Here is an 18336-nt window from a genome sequence, read left to right on the forward strand (position 1 = left end):
GCACTGGGACAGGTACAGACTAATTTGCATGTAGCCAGGTTCTGAGCTGGGATGGTGCAGTGAGCTAAAAAACGGTGATGGATTAAAACCATGATCTCTTGACTTGGTAGGAGTATTCTGCATCATTCAGAAACTCTGTCCATCACCACCCCCTTTTTCCCAAATCGATTTTATCCACACTCAGTGTGGGAGGGTATGCTCAGACGTGAGTCCCTTGCTCATTGCACCATCAGGATTCAGGCAAGCCGGGCCGACGAAGGCTGTGATGCCAGAAACCGGTCCCCGGAAGCTTGTTTCCTTCCCAGTATAAGAATTGGCTTGGTAGTTTGGTTTGTCCTGTTCCCATCATGCACTGGGACAGGTACAGACTAATTTGCATGTAGCCAGGTTCTGAGCTGGGATGGTGCAGTGAGCTAAAAAACGGTGATGGATTAAAACCATGATCTCTTGACTTGGTAGGAGTATTCTGCATCATTCAGAAACTCTGTCCATCACCACCCCCTTTTTCCCAAATCAATTTTATCCACACTCAGTGTGGGAGGGTATGCTCAGACGTGAGTCCCTTGCTCATTGCACCATCAGGATTCAGGCAAGCCGGGCCGACGAAGGCTGTGATGCCAGAAACCGGTCCCCGGAAGCTTGTTTCCTTCCCAGTATAAGAATTGGCTTGGTAGTTTGGTTTGCCCTGTTCCCATCATGCACTGGGACAGGTACAGACTAATTTGCATGTAGCCAGGTTCTGAGCTGGGATGGTGCAGTGAGCTAAAAAACGGTGATGGATTAAAACCATGATCTCTTGACTTGGTAGGAGTATTCTGCATCATTCAGAAACTCTGTCCATCACCACCCCCTTTTTCCCAAATCGATTTTATCCACACTCAGTGTGGGAGGGTATGCTCAGACGTGAGTCCCTTGCTCATTGCACCATCAGGATTCAGGCAAGCCGGGCCGACGAAGGCTGTGATGCCAGAAACCGGTCCCCGGAAGCTTGTTTCCTTCCCAGTATAAGAATTGGCTTGGTAGTTTGGTTTGCCCTGTTCCCATCATGCACTGGGACAGGTACAGACTAATTTGCATGTAGCCAGGTTCTGAGCTGGGATGGTGCAGTGAGCTAAAAAACGGTGATGGATTAAAACCATGATCTCTTGACTTGGTAGGAGTATTCTGCATCATTCAGAAACTCTGTCCATCACCACCCCCTTTTTCCCAAATCATCTTCAGACCTGGCACCTCCAAAAATCTTTAAAGATATCGTTTGGAGAGGTAGCTAGAAGATTAAGCAGCGTCATTATGTTCCTGGAACTAGCTTCATTCACACCAAGCTGTAGACCTCCTGCATTGTACACTCCTCAAAATGGGACACCTCAACCCATCATACTTAGCAAACAACAGACCAAAATCAAATGCCCCATTCTCAGGAAAAATGATTAAAAGCGCAGTGTGAAAAAAAGACTTCATTTTAGACCAACAATCCAGCTTCAGACCAGGCAGAGGCCCATTAATGGTTTACTTCATATCTTAGAACCAGACAGGTCATAGTATAATTACGGAACAATCCCCTCACAGGTCATAAACGATGAGCTAAGAAACTCGCACAGCCAGTAACTTCTTCTGGCAACTGAAGATGTTGAAGAATGTTTTGTCTTTTCTAGATCCTTGCCAGTTTAGAATTATACATCATCCTAGTCTGATCCCATCTTGACTATGGGAATGCCTGTTAACTTGGGTGCCTCTACAAAAAATTTGAGATGCCTTCAAAGAGTACAAGCCACTGCGGCTCACCTTAATGTCAACGCCCTAGGACGTCAACATATCTCACCGATAATAAGTAGCCTTGAGTAGCTGCAGGTGGAGCAGCGCATGCAGTTCCTGTCTTGATCATTATGCACCACATTATACATGGCAACCCACTGCAGTTTTGGTAAAAGAAGTTCTGCCTCTACCTCCTGGCAATGAAGCTAAAATCTAGAGGCTAATTTCTAATGACTATTTGGAAAACAGACGAGGAAACTAAGGGGCATATCAACAAGGGCTTTATCTCGGCTTTTTTGGCTTTAAAAGCCAAAAAAGCAGAGATAAAACTAGCACCCTATCAACAACAGGGTGCTAACATGCAAATTTGCATGTTAGCACCCTTTTACTCTACGCTTCCCCTTGCATCTCTAATGAGATGCAAAGGGGGCGTTCCAGAGTAAAATAATAGGAGAAATGTCGCTAAGCGACATTTCTCCTATTATCAAGAATGTCGCTAACCCTGTTAGAGACAAAAAAAGCAGCGCTAACCGCGGTTAACGCTGCTTTTTTACGTCTGGTATTTTTCTGACTTAGCCATGATATCCTATGGAAGGAAGATATCATGGCTAAGTTTGCCTGTCCCTATCAACAAGCTAACGTGAGATTATCGCTGGGTTTCCAGCGATAATCTCACGTTAGCCACTTAGCGTGAGGATTTTTATCGCTATTGAGATAAGCGTTGCTAATAGCACGCTATCTCAGCGATAAAAATCAACGCTAGCCGGCGATAATTATCCTAGCGCTAAGTGCGCTTAGCGATAATTATCGCCGGTTGTTGTTGATATGCCCCTAAGCTTTTTCATACCTGGCTGCCAAACTCTTGAATAATCTGAATTTTTGAGATGCACATTCCATCTTTTAACCTTCCATAAGAATTTGAAAACTTTCCTCTTTTCGGCCAAATAGCTTTCCTTCTGCTTTGCTATTTTAGCAGCATCTTGAAGCTTTGGGGTAAGCGCACTCTATAAATAAATTATGCAATTCACAATAAACGTGACTGAGTGGTTATCATGCACAACATGGAAACACTTCCCATATAGGATCAAAAACAAAGACACCACCCTTTCAACCACACACCCTACACAGCCCAGTATGCTTCCCTGGTAGGCAAGCACTTCAGAGCTCTACATAGGGGTAGTAAGCACTGTATAAATGTTGCAATACAATGCAATAACATCCAATCCAATCCAATCATTGTTAATGTATCATCAAGATATTGAGTGAGCTAAAGTTTCTTAAACAAGTAGGTACTTGTGACATACTGCATAAAACTTCAACTAATATGTGGAAAATAACAGCAGTAAATTAATACTGATTGCTTCCGGTGTCTCGGCATTAGAGGTTGGTTGTAATCTACAGTTTAGTAAAGTTAGGATGTATAGCTCTGACTGCTGATAAAGACGTGCTGAACAATTGCCAGCATCAGTGTAAATGACCTATTTGAAAATGTATTCGAGCTTTAAACTTTCCATTTGATGCTTTACAGGCCAGTGGGGATTACCTGTAGTGACAATTGCTGGAGTTTTGGGAATGTTCAGTGCTACCTTGGCTGGAATTGTTGAGTCAATAGGGGATTATTATGCCTGTGCTCGATTAGCTGGAGCCCCACCTCCTCCTGTACATGCAATCAACAGGTACAATATGTTATTTTAATATTGTAAATTTACTGTTCTCTTTTAAGAGTTCCTCTACCCCACCTCTCCCATTCATGCCACCACTGATGATGTAGAATGGGCGGATTGCTATGAGCCATTATTGAATGCATTTGTTTCCATACTGCGCAATAACAGTTTTTATGCTGCAGCCATGAAATATTACATCGGGGGCAGGGAAAGGGGGGCGGTAAAATGAAGGCATCAAACGAACTTGAACTCCATGCCTAATTAATTGTCTTGTGCAACCACTCCAGAGACAAAGGGCCTGATTTAGAATTTGGCAGATGGGATTACTCTATCACAAATGTGATAAATATCCCATCCCCCTATTTTCATTATTGCATAATATCCGATGTCACTTGTAATAAGGGGGAGGCATATCCGTCATGGTTGTGATGGAGTAACCCATTCCGCTAAACTCTATATCAGGCAGCAGCGGCCTGTTCTTAAGGGCGAAGGGACTACACCCGCACCTTTTGGACATAATCAGAGTCTGTTAGGCTGAGCAAAGGTCAGCCTGACAGGCACTCTTTATTTTCAGGTCAGGCCGCCAGGAGCTAGGCATGTACTAAATGAGTAGGCTTCTGGCTGCCTGAGCTAAACTTTGCTGGGCTAAGGATGTCACAGCTCCTGTGGGTTTGACTTCTTCAGCCCGGCAAAGGTCCTTGAGGCCCTCTCCCTCACGGCGAGGGAGGGCATTAGTGATAGCCTCGTACCTGGGCACTTCAGTTTTAAGCTCTGAAGGACCCTGGGCCAAGTGTCTATCACCGACACCTCATCACAACAGAGTGAGTGGGGTTCGCAGTTTCTCTGACCCCATCCCACTCTGTGACAAGGTAGAGTCTGCTGCCTCCCTTTATTGGCTGACCTAAGGTTAGCCATTGAGGGGAGGCAGCAGTCCCAACCCTCCTCGCACCTCCAAGGTTTCTCTCCTCAAGAGTTGTAGTACGTCAGTGTTGTTTTTTTATTGGCTTTTTGGTGCGTGCATGTATGCATGAATATATGTGTATCTGTGAGTAAGTGTTATTGGGAGTGAGTGCACGGCACATGTCTGTATTTGAATGCATGGGTGTAAATGAGTGTGCATGTGTGTGTGTGCGTCCCCGCCACCCTCCCAGTTATCTTACCGGCTGACACTGAAATTAGGTTCAAAGAATGTCCTCATATTATTTAAAAACGTTATAGTAAACAATTATATTCAAATTATCTTGGCCAGTGGTTGTTAAACCTTTTGACTACTATGGACCCCCATTGATTCATTACTGGAATCTGGGAACCCCCACTGAGTCTAAGCAATTTCTGTGATTCAAACTTCAAAATAATATATTAAAATTAGTGCACGTCATACAAATGCTAAAATATGGAAATATTTTGTTTAATTCACACTCAAATATAGAAAAACGTTTTCACATTTTCAATTTTGTTTCTTTATTTGTATTTACTTTATTAACTTTAATGTATTCATTTTAGTATTATTTAATTTGTAGCACAGTCGTGAACCCCCAAAGTAGGTCTCGGACCTCAGAATAAGAACCTGTGCTGTGCTTGTTACAGTGACATGTTTGGGACCTCTAAAGTTGCTTCAGTAGGAAGAATTCTCTCTATATCAGTGACATATAGTCTTTCTTTGCACCCTGGAGACCTCCAAGCCAACTCTTCCCACTCAGATGATATCTTCCCCCTGAAGTCATACGTTTCTAAACGTGGTCCCATATGGCCTCTATTTCCTGTAGTACAACGCTTCTAGGTTGTATCCTATGCAATGTACTACAAACATAAATATATAAATTCAGTAAAATGTAACAGTGGTGCTTTAAGTTTCTCATAACCTTGGAAGTAACAATTCATGATGTATAATGAGAAAACACCTTTAAAACACACCCTTAATTTATTGGAAACAATGTTGCAGTTTGATTGTTGCAAAAAGAATACAAAGAAAGTAAAAATAATAAATAATGCATTTGTTATTTTCAGAGGAATCTTTTTTGAGGGGCTCTCCTGCATCCTGGCCGGATTACTTGGAACTGGCAATGGCTCTACCTCATCTAGCCCCAACATAGGGGTCCTAGGCATAACAAAGGTAATTATTTGTCATATTCGTCATGGTGAAATGCTTGCTCAATTTGCACGCACAGTGAGTGGTAGTGAACGCTGGTGGGAAACAGCAAAGTTGGCACGCATTCAGCAGAGTAGAAACGGCTGCTGCTTGGTGGGCTTCCTGCTTATGACACGAAGCAGGACTTGTAGTGGTGGTTGGCAGGGAATGGGTGTGGCGGGCAGGGGTGAACAAAATATTTTTTTTAAAACACTTACCTCTTCACGGCCGCCGTTGCTTCTCTGCCTATTGAATCCCGGAAGCAGGAAGCGCGCAGACTCCCCTAAGTCAATCACAATACTGCTGTTAGCAGCATTGTGATCGGTCTGAGCACTGGGGATTGGCGCTCAGATGGGCACTGGGAGCCTGTGCATGTTCTCCACCAAGACTGTGTAGTACAGCCCGCTGGAGAACATGCTAAATGCGCATGACTGTTTGGCCGCCCAAGACGGCTGGCCAAACCGCCATGCGCAATTATTGTGCCGAAACCACAACCCCTCCCAGGCTGTGACACTAGCCCCGCCCCAACCCAGCCTCATAGCTATGAAAAATAAAATAATAATAATTATGCTATTATCATTAAAATTTTCCTTTTTCCTTAGCAGAGGAAGGCTTGGCTTGTGTAACCTGAGTGATGATGGGAAAGCTCAAGCGATGCCGATCCCTTTGGATGCTGGCACCTATGACAGGATGCGGCAGCACCCTGGGAAGATGAAAGACTCCTCTGCCCTTCTATGTTTTGTCTATGCAGCCAGGTGGCGGACCAGCTAACCACTTAGCTGCTCAATAAGTTAGTTATGTTATAAATGTATACAGCGCATGAATACCAAACGGTGTCTTGGCGCTAATAATCAAGAAGCCATCTGGAGCACTATTCATCGAACAACAAGGTCTTAATGGCTTTCCTGAAAGATATCAAGGAGGGAAGATTTCTGATGGTAATAGGGAGGGTGTTCCAGAGATTTGTAGCCCCCACCATAAAACTTCTACCGCCCCAGTTTGATTTAAAAAATATCTGAGAAAGTATCAATTTTGCCCCTTGTAATTGAAGGCACTCTCTTTGGAGAGTACCAGTACAGTAACCTAGTTTGTCACTGTTGTCGGTTTTGAGGTTTCTCTCATACTAGTCCGGCTTTTGTAATGGATTTAATTCCTGTCACTTCCTCGTTTCAACTGAATCATTCGGATAAACTGCTCCTCCAAGCCATACAGAGTCACCGTTGTCTCCTCACCACTCAGAAAATCTCATTCTTTTAAGTATCTTTGGGTTTGACATGTTTATGATCCTTGGTAGTCCCACACATGTTTTCAGGCTACTGTAATTAGCATGCAAGATAAGACACATTAAACACAGGCGGGATACGCATTGTTGTACAAAAGCTTTTGTACACCAACATGTAGGTCATTGATTTATCATTGTTCCACCTGACATTATGCATTCACTGGTATCTGCTAATTTTTACAAATACATGCTTACTATCTGTCTTGGAGGGGTGAGCATTCTTCCTCTTAGAATGCCCTTTTCACTCACTTTTTTTCATACGATTTCCTCACATCTGCAAAAAAGTCTTTCAATCTCAACTTTCTGTAGGGTCTTGAGTGAGAAGAGTATCTCTCTGGGAAAGGAAAGAACCGACTGAGAAGTAATCGTATGCTGTTTTTTTTCCCATATATGAAAGTATCTCTCCAAAACAAATGCCCTCACACTTCCTGGAGCCTTTCTGCTCACTGTCCACTTTGTGAACATACTCCTGGTGTAAATATATTTCTATGACTTTTTCTCTCTATCTTCATCTCTCACATCATTGGGGTAGTCATTCCTTGTAAGTCCACTGGAAGCGATCCCCCCTATGTTACCTTTTGCATTCTGGGCATAACTTCCTCCAGTAAAGTTATATTCTGTGGCATAAAAGTTATCTAATTTGCATTTCACCAGATTTTCTAGTGGATTCTCTGACGCACGCTATTATCTGTGTTATATTTTGAGGTGAAAAGTGAGAGGGATGTTGTCATTTCAAACCATGTGCCAATTAGTGTGGGACGCCTGAGCTACAAAAGATCCTCCAACAAATTCTTGAGATGGTGAAAGGTCGCTGTGTGGTTCTTGAGAGCATGCACCCCTGACCTCAGTTCAGACCTCAGTTTATTGCAGCTAGCTCTGTAGATCGATGACCCCCCCAGCACTAACACCTGTCATGCATGTGCATTGGAGGTCTTCCGCGACGCGGATGACAACCCAGTGCGGGCTCTGTGGCCTGGAGGGGAGCACCATCTGCAAGAACCTTACTGAACACCACTAGAATCCACTGCCAGGCTGTGGAGTGCTCACAGTGGTGGCAGAGAGAAGCTTGCACTTGCAGTACTGATCATTTTGCCTGTTTTGTCAGGGAGATTGGATCACTGGCTTCTCCTACACTTTCTAAATTGATCTGTCACTCCCCGACAACCAGGTCCTACACCCATCCAGGTGGGACACGAATGACACATGTACGCACATTACGTCTCCGTGTGAGGGTGTGTGTGTAGCACCTACTTGTTAGCACCTAACAACATGGCTGGACCTGGCCGGGTGTAATAAATAAATGATTTCTAATGCCAAACACCTTCACATGTACATGACTAACAATATTTTGCAATGACAGTTCTGTGTAATACAATTAACACACTACATTGCACCACTTTCTATTCAAGTGCATTCTCAGCGCTGCATCCCTAACATGTAACTTCTCTGTCTCTTCGGAATCTTTTTGCATGTCCAGGTGGGACACGAATGACACATGTACGCACATTACGTCTCTGTGTGAGGGTGTGTGTGGAGCTCGTGAGACGCCTATAGAACCCTAGGCAGGTATGCGGATGCACGGCTCCCCCAGCACTGTCCAGAGATCCTTTGTGGTAGGTCAGGCTTTTGGGGGTGGAGCAGAGGCACACATGGGGGTTCCTCTGCCCTTTTCCGGCTGCATTGCTCTCTGGCCACTGGTGTAACAGGTAGGTAAGTGGCACACCCGCCCTTTCTTTTGGATTGTTTTTTTGGGTCTCCTCTGACAAGAGATGCCTAGCTCTACCTCACCTACTTGTTAGCACCTAACAACATGGCTGGACCTGGCCGGGTGTAATAAATAAATGATTTCTAATGCCAAACACCTTCACATGTCCATGACTAACAATATTTTGCAATGATAGTTCTGTGTCATACAATTAACACACTACATTGCACCACTTTCTATTCAAGTGTATTCTCAGCGCTGCATCCCTACCTTTATTAAGCGCAGTATTAATGGACAGCGTGCCCCCTGCTGGTTTATACATTCCACAACTGTCATGTTATCAGACCAGAACACCACGGATTGATTGCATAAGTGTTCCGGCCAGACCATCAATGCTACCCATATTGGGAAGAGTTCCAGGAAGCCAATATTGGCGGTCAGACCCCGTGCTCTCCATTCTGCCGGCCACCGCTGGGCGACCCACTTGGTCCCCAGGATGGCACCAAAGCCCGCACTCCCCGCAGTGTCTGTCCATAAACCCAATTCTGCTGATGTGGCGGGAGGACCTGACCACACTACTCTGCCATTAAAATCCTCCAGGAATGCCATCCATATATGCATATTCTGGCGAACCGCAGATGACAACCTCGTGTGGTGATGTTTCTCCCGTAGCCCTTTCATAGCTTGGGCAATGGAGCGTGAGAAAGGGCGTGCCATTGGGATGACCCGCAGTGCAAAATTCAGTTGCCCCACCACTTCCTGTAGCTGTTGCAAGGTAACCTTGTCTTTGCATAGGCATCGACGTAGGGCTGCTCTAAACCTAGACACTTTGTCCCTGGGCAACCTGAAGCATCCTTCCACTGAGTCAATTTCGATACCAAGGAATTCCAAACAGGTGGACGGGCCAACCGTCTTCCCTGGTGCTAGCGGGACCCCAAAAGCCCGCATGAGCACGCAAAATTCCTGCAATGCCCAAGCACACTCCTGAGATCCCGCCGCACCTAAGAAAAGGAAATCGTCCAGATAATGCATAACCCACCGGTGGCCCGTCGCCTCTCTCATGACCCATTCCAAAAATGAGCTAAACGTCTCAAAGTAGGCACATGATATGGAACAGCCCATGGGCATGCATTTATCCATGTAAAACTTGCCCTCAAAAGTGAAACCTAAGAGATGGTGGTCCAGAGGGTGGACTGGGAGGAGACGGAAAGCAGATTCTATGTCTGATTTTGCCATCATTGCCCCTGGCCCCAGCGCCCGCAATAAGTCAACTGCCTGGTCAAATGAGGCATACTTTACACTACAAATCCCCTCATCAATAGCATCATTCAATGACGCTCCTCTAGGCGCCGACAGGTTGTGGATCAGTCTGAACTCCCTTTTCTCTTTTTTGGGTACTACCCCAAGTGGTGAACACACAAAATTGGGTACAGGCACCTTCTGGAAAGGGCCAGCTATCCTGCCCAGAGACAGTTATTTGCTAATCTTAGCAGCCACCACTGCGGGGTTATGTTTTACTGACAATTGATTCCTGCAATGTGTGCTACCTGTGTACCCCCCTGCCGGGATCCTAAAACCTTGGGAGAAACCTTCCTGAAGCAGAGTGGCCGCTGTGTGGTTCGGGTACCTATTCAACCAAGGGATCATTGCTAAAACATCTATAGGGGTGGGGATATCCAACTTATCTGCACTACTCTGGCTTCCCCCTCCCCCTCTGACTGTGGTTGCCCTGCTTGGACCTGCAAGATGACTCGGGGTGGGAGGGGTGACCACAGACTGAACATGCATGCCTAAATCTACAGGTGCCAGGGGCCCTTGTGCAGGAGCGCTTATTGAAATCCCAGCACACCCCTTTTCTCTCAGACCCCCCCCCCTACTCCTACCCGGGACCTCACTCCCATGGGCCGACCGAAAGGGGTGTTGGGGTCTGGCGGAGTACACCCTGACCGCACTGGTGGACTGGGGTGGGGCTGTGCTCCCTGAGAACTGCTTATGCCAAGACACAGAGTCAACCCTGTCCCATGCCAGTGATGTGTCAAATTCTTTAGCTTTCCTGAAATTGACATCATACTCCTTCCAGGCATCCCCCGGGTACTGTTCACTCCACCCCACAATCCTACTCTGGTAGCAAGCCAATGGCGCCTGCACATTAGGAGGCCGTTCGGCCATTATGGTCGTGAATACTGCGAAAGCCCTAACCCAGTTGAGCAAAGTTTCCTCCACCCTAAATCTAGAACACTGTGCCCTCCATTCACTCGGATGCATCCACTCCTTTAGTGTCTTTGCATGTTCCATTTCCCTGTTATCAAGTAGCAATGAAAAAATGAAAATATATTTTCCCGCCCAGATCATTTCTTTCGTTGCCTGGGACACATGTTGTGCCAAATTCTCACTCCTGGAGGGCATTGACCCATCCCCCAAGAGAGGCAGCGCCACCTCCTTACCATTTCCGGGCACCCGGGCCGGTTGACCACCATCTGCATTCGGTTGGGCGGGGCTGGAACCTGTAAGTAAAGAAGATGAGGGAACCGCAGCACTGTCAGCCGCCGCTGCAGATTTAATCCTTTCTACCAACTGTGCCGCTTCCGCAGCATGATCTGATGAAGCAGGTAACACGCCCCTCTTGTGCAGCCAAGGCAGTAAGGCCGCTATTTGAGATACCAATTCGGCAGGGACCGAGTCCGGATTACCAGCTGGGACCACGGGCGCCCCAGGGGGCATGGCCGGTGGCACTGGTGTGGCAGGCAACGGAGTGACCGGTGGCGGCAGGCGAGGCACTGGCATCGGTACCACGGGCGGGGAAGCAGGCCCCGCAGGAGGGAGCGCCGGCGGCATGGCAGGAGCCGGTGCAGCGGGCGCCGGAACTACCGGCACAGGTATGAGAGGTACCGGAACCGCGGGTGCGGGTGGAATCAAAACCGGAACTACCGGGGCTGGGGCACTGTACCTGGGCTTCTTGGCCTTAGACTTCTTCCGTGGGCTAGCGAAATCCCCCCTTGGCAAGGGTGCCTTTCGCCGCCGCGTGGGCCTGCCTGATGGGCCTGGGGGATCAGCAAACCTTTCATTCATGAGGGCCTCTAATTCATCCACTTTCCCCAACCTCTTATTAATGTTGCTCATCTCGCGCATCATGGCCCGCATCATAACCTCCATCCTGGACCCTCCTTTACCACCCTTCGACCCCGGCATGTCTGAGGAGCACTGCCCTACACTCCTAGTATTCCAACACAGGTGTAAGTGCGCTTTTTACCTTCACCAGATGGAGGTTGTACAGGGGGCTGTAAGCACCATGCAACCGTAACCGCAACGCCCCGGCTTTTCCTGTTTGTCAGGGGTGAGTAAACTCTAACGTAGACCCACCCGGCGGCTACCAGAAGCAATGCAATGCGAGCCCCCCGCTCTCCTCTTACCGTTCAAAATCCGGCGCACTCCCAGCCGGAATTTCACCTGCGACCACAACTGATGTCCACCACTCAGAGCTTACTACGTGAAATTGCAGGAATGCAGTATTAACATGCCTAAAATAGAAAATGTATTAATACCTGGGAGTGTTAAATCAAGCAGTTGGTGAAAGCAGACTGTATAAGGTTAAACAACGTATGTACAAGCTTGAACTTTCTTTAACCACCCCCTCCACTGCCCTTGGCTGTTGCCCCTACCTTAGCAATCACAGAACGTATAATAGCGATCAGTCCAAGGCTTAACAAAGGAAATTCAATTTCTATTATGTGTCAAGACCAGGATTCGAACCCCCGGTTCATACCTTCAAAGTCGGCAGCTTAGCCACCAAACCACACCTGCTCTTGGCTTAACAAAAACTCTAATACTGATTGCCCGCGCTTTTCCTCGTATATTAAAACCCCCACCGGATCGTCCCCCGGCACCAGAGGAGAATGTGCGGGAAATCCGCTCTGCCGGCGCTGGCCGCCGCCCCAACCCGCTGCCTCGATAATACCTCTGTCCCGTCTTCTGAGCACCGCAGCGACCCAGCCAACCTCGAGACGCTCGACGCACCGGACCTCGCCCGCACAGCAACTCCGCTCCGTCCGCGCTCGAAACCGCACCTGCAAGGGGGAAGAAAAAGGAAAAATCACAAAAAACAAGAAGCCCCGAGCGCAGGGCACGTCCGGTGTGGGGGAGTGACCAGGCAACAAGGGGGTCACCTGGGCGCTCCCCGCTTCTTTATCCCTCAGCAGCCCGCCCCCTTTCCCCGACCCGGATGTCGATTAGCGTCATCCGGGTCAAGGGAGGGTGGCAACCAATCGGTGGCAGGGCGCGCCCCAGAGGACACGCCCCACCCCCGAGAGGTCCAGGAGGTAAGGGCGGTCGCCGCACCGCCATGCGGGCGGGGGGGCCAAGAGCCCCCCCTTTTCAGTCTCTTCGGAATCTTTTTGCATGTATTCATTTTGTAATGTTTCTTTTAAAATTGGCATCATTTCATTTTCAAAAGATGTATATATTTTGTTCTATTCAAGCATGGCACCTCAAATACCCTCAAATATGCAAATGTTATTGCTGTGCTGGGAACAACTATGTATGTTAACGTTTTGTTTTCATTGTAGCTGGTTTTATTTTCTATGTTCACTGTTGCAATGCCTTTCTGACCTGCTCTTCTGATACAATTACAAACATGTGAACAAATTGACAGTCTCACATAATTTAACTCCTCATTCATGGCTTAACCGCCCATTTCTCATACCATCTGCATTCCAGCGATATCTATTTTATCATCTTTCTCTTACAACCCCACTCAGGTCCAGCAAACAAGAAATTAATATTTATATAGTCTTTTCCCTTTTGCACTCTTTGCTAGTACGCCAAAATTAATAACACTTAGCATAAATTATGAGAATACAGGCAATGAATTAGGAACCAACCTTCCCTCACCTGCCCAAATTCCAATGGAATTCTTGAAAACCACAGTTTTAATAAATAGCAAGTTCACAACTTTGAATTAAGCAACAAAATACTTATGCTCAAAACCGTTTGCTTTATAAAGGACTCAGATTCAGTTTTTACATTGTTCCTCTATAACGTCCTGACCAACATTTAGTGCATGAGGATTTCTCGCTGAGGCGCTCCTCTGCTTCGAGAGTGGTCCTGTCCAACATACCCTCTGCATGCTTTCGGCTAGCAAGGAAGTATTCAGTCTCTTGAGTTCTCTCATACTCTTAGGTGCCGATTCCGATCCGGGTTGGAAAGCACTCCAACCGAGCCGGATCCGGAGTGTTTTCCGACCGAGCCAGAGTCCTGCAGTCCGACCAAGCGAGTACGATGCGGCCGTATGCTGCCAGACTCGGTTCGGTCGGACTCCCATAGAAGCCAATGGGAGCATGTCGTACGACGCGTACATGGGCTCCCATTGACTGAATATGTACGTCTCGCGCAAGGGTGCCCCCTACAGTGGGTATGCGTCAGTGCCATCCGCACCGTACATGCCTGTGTTGGGGGGACCCTTGGGTCTCCCCCTGTGTCCGAGTCGTAGGACTGCGGGTGACAGGGGGTCCGACGCTGACCCCCATAGGCAACCACCCGGACGTTTTGCGAGCCGGACACTCCGGCTCGCACAGGCTGTCCGACGCCTGCATCATACTGGCTCGGCCGTAAATCGCATCCATTGCACGCCACGGTTAGCTTCCGTCAGTGAATTTCACGTAGCTTGCTTCGTACTTGCTCGCTCGTACAGCTGTACGAGTCAGGCGGAAAAGACGCATATGGCTCGTAGTTTTATCCGCCGGTTCGCGTTTGGTGCCTTTCCGACCCGGATCGGCATCGGCCCCTTAGTATCCTTTCTGCATCGCTTTCAATCTCTCCATTTGGGTTCTCAGGCCTACCCTCTCCTGCCACGAGCTGTGCAGTGTCTCTACATGTTTCTTCACTTCAGCAGGGTTTATTCCTGAGCATCCCACTGAAATGTAATTGAGAAGGCATGGGAATGTAAATTAACATCTAGTGATTTGCAAGTCTCATCTTTAAGACAGCTTTAGCTGTCTCGCCAGACTATTGTTTCTTTAAAAAAAATCATATAAAATATACATACATACAGGAGCTTTTGGGAAGCAGTCTTCATTCATTGGTCAGTTAAATTGCCAATCACGCTTTGCTTCTACCTGATACAGCTTACACCATGGAGCAATGGCTTAGCTCACTTCAACCATTGGCTCTCCTCTGTATGAGTGATGACAGTTTGCTTGTGCACATAGAAGTCATCAAACTCAATATAGTGCACTTCAGTGCTAGGGCATCATAAGAAAATGTTTTCTTTTATTGAATGTGTTAATTGGTCCGAGCCTGTCAGCTTACTGCACACTGCTACCGCAGTCTTGAAGTGTGCAGCATTCCACACATACTTTATATTTATTTTAGTATTCCAAAATTGCGTTTGGTAAGTTAAAGTATGGTAAAAACCATTCCAACATCGGTGTCCATGTGTGAGCATGAGTACACACACAGGGGCCGCAATTTTGTAATGCTTTTTTGTTATATTTTGTGGGAAAGGGCATTCCACGAGTGCTGATATGTGCACATGCATGCACACACACAGAGGGGTAGTCAACGTCGAATGGTTTTTGCTGTAAAGTAATGGTACCCTTGAGTGCTCATGCATGTGCATGCCTGCAGATGTACAGATGTCCATGTGGTGATTGTTTTTGCCATAAAAGTATGCCAAAGCAAACAAATCCTCTCAAAGTCGATAGAGTTGCATTCAGACATTAAAGGGCAGACCTTTATGTTTGCCAAAGCTTATTTGGTTGGTGAGGAAATATTCAGCAAATTAAATTTCCTCGAACCCCCTACTTTCATCCTAGTCCTTACCCTGACCTTGTGTTAGATTCTTGGTTCTCTAAAAGTCCTCCAAATTTACCGTGTCCCTCAAACAAAATTGAAATTGAGAACACAAATCTATATGTTACCTGTGTGAAGTTGCTGCAGATGCATTTAACCTTTTCTTCCTCTTTTTCTCCTAAACATGGTGTCATGATTCTGGTGTAGTTGTGTGGGAATACTATATTACTTTACAAAATCGAAAGGACTTTCCAAACCATGTTGTTACAAGGTTGCCAGATTCTGCTTTGGACTTTTCTGGTGGCTTAGCTATGGCCACTTACTAAATCCAAGTCTTCTCTGATTCTTACCATGTTTTGCCACACCTGGTACAAACATTGACATCTTTATTTCTGAATTTCACAAATCGAATAATCTGGTCCTAAGAAACCTTCTGTGAAGTTAGTTTTTCAAGAAGGCATGTGGCTGAGCATTGGTATGGCACTAGAAGACAGTGAGAGGATGCAAACAATGTATGCCTACCGAATGCTTACAGTGTAGTTCCCTTTCCTCAACAATAACCCCCGCCCCCCTCCCCCAGCCCTCATCATTAGCAGTGATCATCCAGGAACTGCATGTGTACTCCTCTACAACACAATGTCAATGTACAACACAGGGAAACAGCTTCATACTGGAAAGGCTAGGGGCTGCATTTAGCCAAACAATTGGTGTTTTCAACAACTGCTCAATTACTGCAGACGTGCTTTCAGAACACAGATTACAGCTTCAAGGCTGGAGCTACTTTGGTGGAAAAAAGATCACGTCCGGCAAGTCTGCCATGCTATGGTGACAAACGCAAAAACAACAGTTGATGGACAGAATGCAGAACAATGTCATACATTCACCCCAGTACAGAGATCTGGGCCTAAATTCATCGTTTTCTCGCTCACCATGCCATTCCAGTTTGAACCCAGCCATATGCAAATCAGTCTTGACCCTCTGCCTTATGGGAACAGTCCAGCCCGAACTGCCAAGCCAGGTCCTCCCTGGACTGGAAACAAGCATCCTAGGACCGGTTTCGGGGCTTCACCCCTCTTCAGCCAGGATAGCCAGTCAGTCAGAAAACTTTATTTCGGCGAAAATGCCATAAAAGTACAAACATCAACTTTAAAAACGATATACATTTATAAGCAATAATCTTAAAACCTCTCATATATGAGTAATTTGGTACAATTTATATTCATAAAAATTAAATAATGTTTGAGACAAAGATAGAATAAAAAGAAACTTGGCTTGCAAAAAGAAAGAGAAAAACATTACAGTATTAGGTGTTTTCTTTTGACCCACATTGAGAATAAGTATTTAGCAGTAACTGTGACAAACAGGGGAGAAGTATCATATTTCATTACCCTGTATAGGTCTCTATAGTTACTTACACCAAGGTTTTTAGCTAATTGGATGATCCATTTCATGCGTGGGTTTTTTTTTGTTTTTTTTTAGTTTGAAAAACCTTTATTGTACCATTAAAGTGTACACTGCTATTCAGCCAACAACCCGGAGGCAGGCAGCTTGTGTTTGCAGCATCGCGCCGCGAGCTCGGATCAAAGTCATACACTTGAGCAATGTTACAACAGCATCGTTGTCTTGGCTTTCCACATTTTACTATATAAAAATATGAACTGTACAAACTACAACAGCGGCTGCAATCTAGAAATGGAGGAGCAATCTAGCACCTGAACAAAGTTTGCTTGTAGTGAACACCCAGCGACCATGCGGTTATACTCATGCGTCGTTACGCGAGTCCCTGCACACACGGCTCCACTTCGCAGCTACACGCCAGCCCTGCAACAATGCCACACATCCAGCAGTCACTCTCAGTCACCGTCAGCCACCTCAGACGCCGCCAGCCAGTCCACCAGCGGCTGCCAAATGTCCGCGGGCCTCGAACGCAGCGGCATCTGATCCCAGTAGGCGGTCAATTGCTCCTTGCAGTAAGTTGCTGAAGCCACCCATCCCAAAACCCTCGGCGGAGCCTTTTTCTTCCAGTGTAATGCTATTTGGCGCTTAGCAAGCAATAGGAGAAGGGCCACTAACGTGCGCGATGCGCTAGGCACGTTCAGCACAAAGCGCAGGAGGGCCACGAGAGGGTCCGGCACACTAGTCAGACCCACCATCCTCCCTATGGCGGCGAAGACTGCCTCCCAAAACCCATAAATCGGACCACACACCCAAACTAGGTGGTAGAATGTAGCCTCTCTTTCGCCACATCTCCAGCAATTCGCATCCACCTGTAATCCCATTTTAAAGAGTTGCATGGGTGTTCGATATGTCCTGTGAAGGAAATTAAAGTGGATAAGTCTCAATCTATAATTAGGAGACAAGTTTTCAAGTAGGGTGCAACAAAACTCCCACTGCTTCTCTGTAATTTGAATGCCTGCCTCCCTCTCCCACAGGGACCTTGAGTCTGCATGGGCAATAGGCGAAGCATTTTGCGTAGCCCTATATATACGCGTTATCAGCTTGCGCGAGGAGCTATTCGAGAGTATGTCTTCTAGCGCTGCCCCCGCCGGTGGGGCCTTCGGGAACACAGGATACCTGTGCTTGCACGCCGCCCTCAGCTGGTAATATAGTAGAAGTTCAGAAGCCGACGGTTCTGGCGCTACGGCCATGTCCTGCATGGTGAGGAACATGTCGTCTGGGTAGAGGTCACCCGCTAGTTTCAGGCCACAGCAACTAGCCCGCCGCGCCACCGCTGCATCAGTCAGCGGTCCCAGCAGTGGGTTGCCCTCCAATGGCATACTCGGGGCATATAGCTCAGTCACGCCCGCTCGCTTCGCAATGTTCGACCAGGCCCAACGCACCATCTCCACTGTATTAATGTCTTCCTGGGACCTTCTATATCGCTGGTATGCCGCCGTCCTGAGGGGGCAAGGCGCCGCCACGTCCGTCTCTATAGCTACGTGGGGTTGGTAGGGGATCAGATGATGCCAGAAATGTAAATATTGGGCTTGAGCACTGTAGGCGTACAGCTCGATGTCCG

At 47.0% G+C, this 18336-nt stretch overlaps 1 protein-coding gene across 3 annotated transcripts in view; it reads left to right on the plus strand.

The window, feature by feature from the left end:
• SLC23A1 (solute carrier family 23 member 1) overlaps positions 1–18336 on the plus strand; it is a 473358-nt gene that overhangs the window by 418082 nt on the left and 36940 nt on the right. For all 3 annotated transcript variants that reach the window (XM_085617881.1, XM_085617882.1, XM_085617880.1), the window contains 2 exons: positions 3281–3428; positions 5424–5529. In XM_085617881.1, coding sequence (XP_085474007.1) covers positions 3281–3428; positions 5424–5529 — 254 coding nt within the window. The remainder of the gene's footprint in view (positions 1–3280; positions 3429–5423; positions 5530–18336) is intronic.

Source organism: Triturus cristatus, chromosome 7 (assembly GCF_964204655.1).
Source record: "Triturus cristatus chromosome 7, aTriCri1.1, whole genome shotgun sequence".
Classification (NCBI taxonomy): Eukaryota; Metazoa; Chordata; class Amphibia; order Caudata; family Salamandridae; genus Triturus; species Triturus cristatus.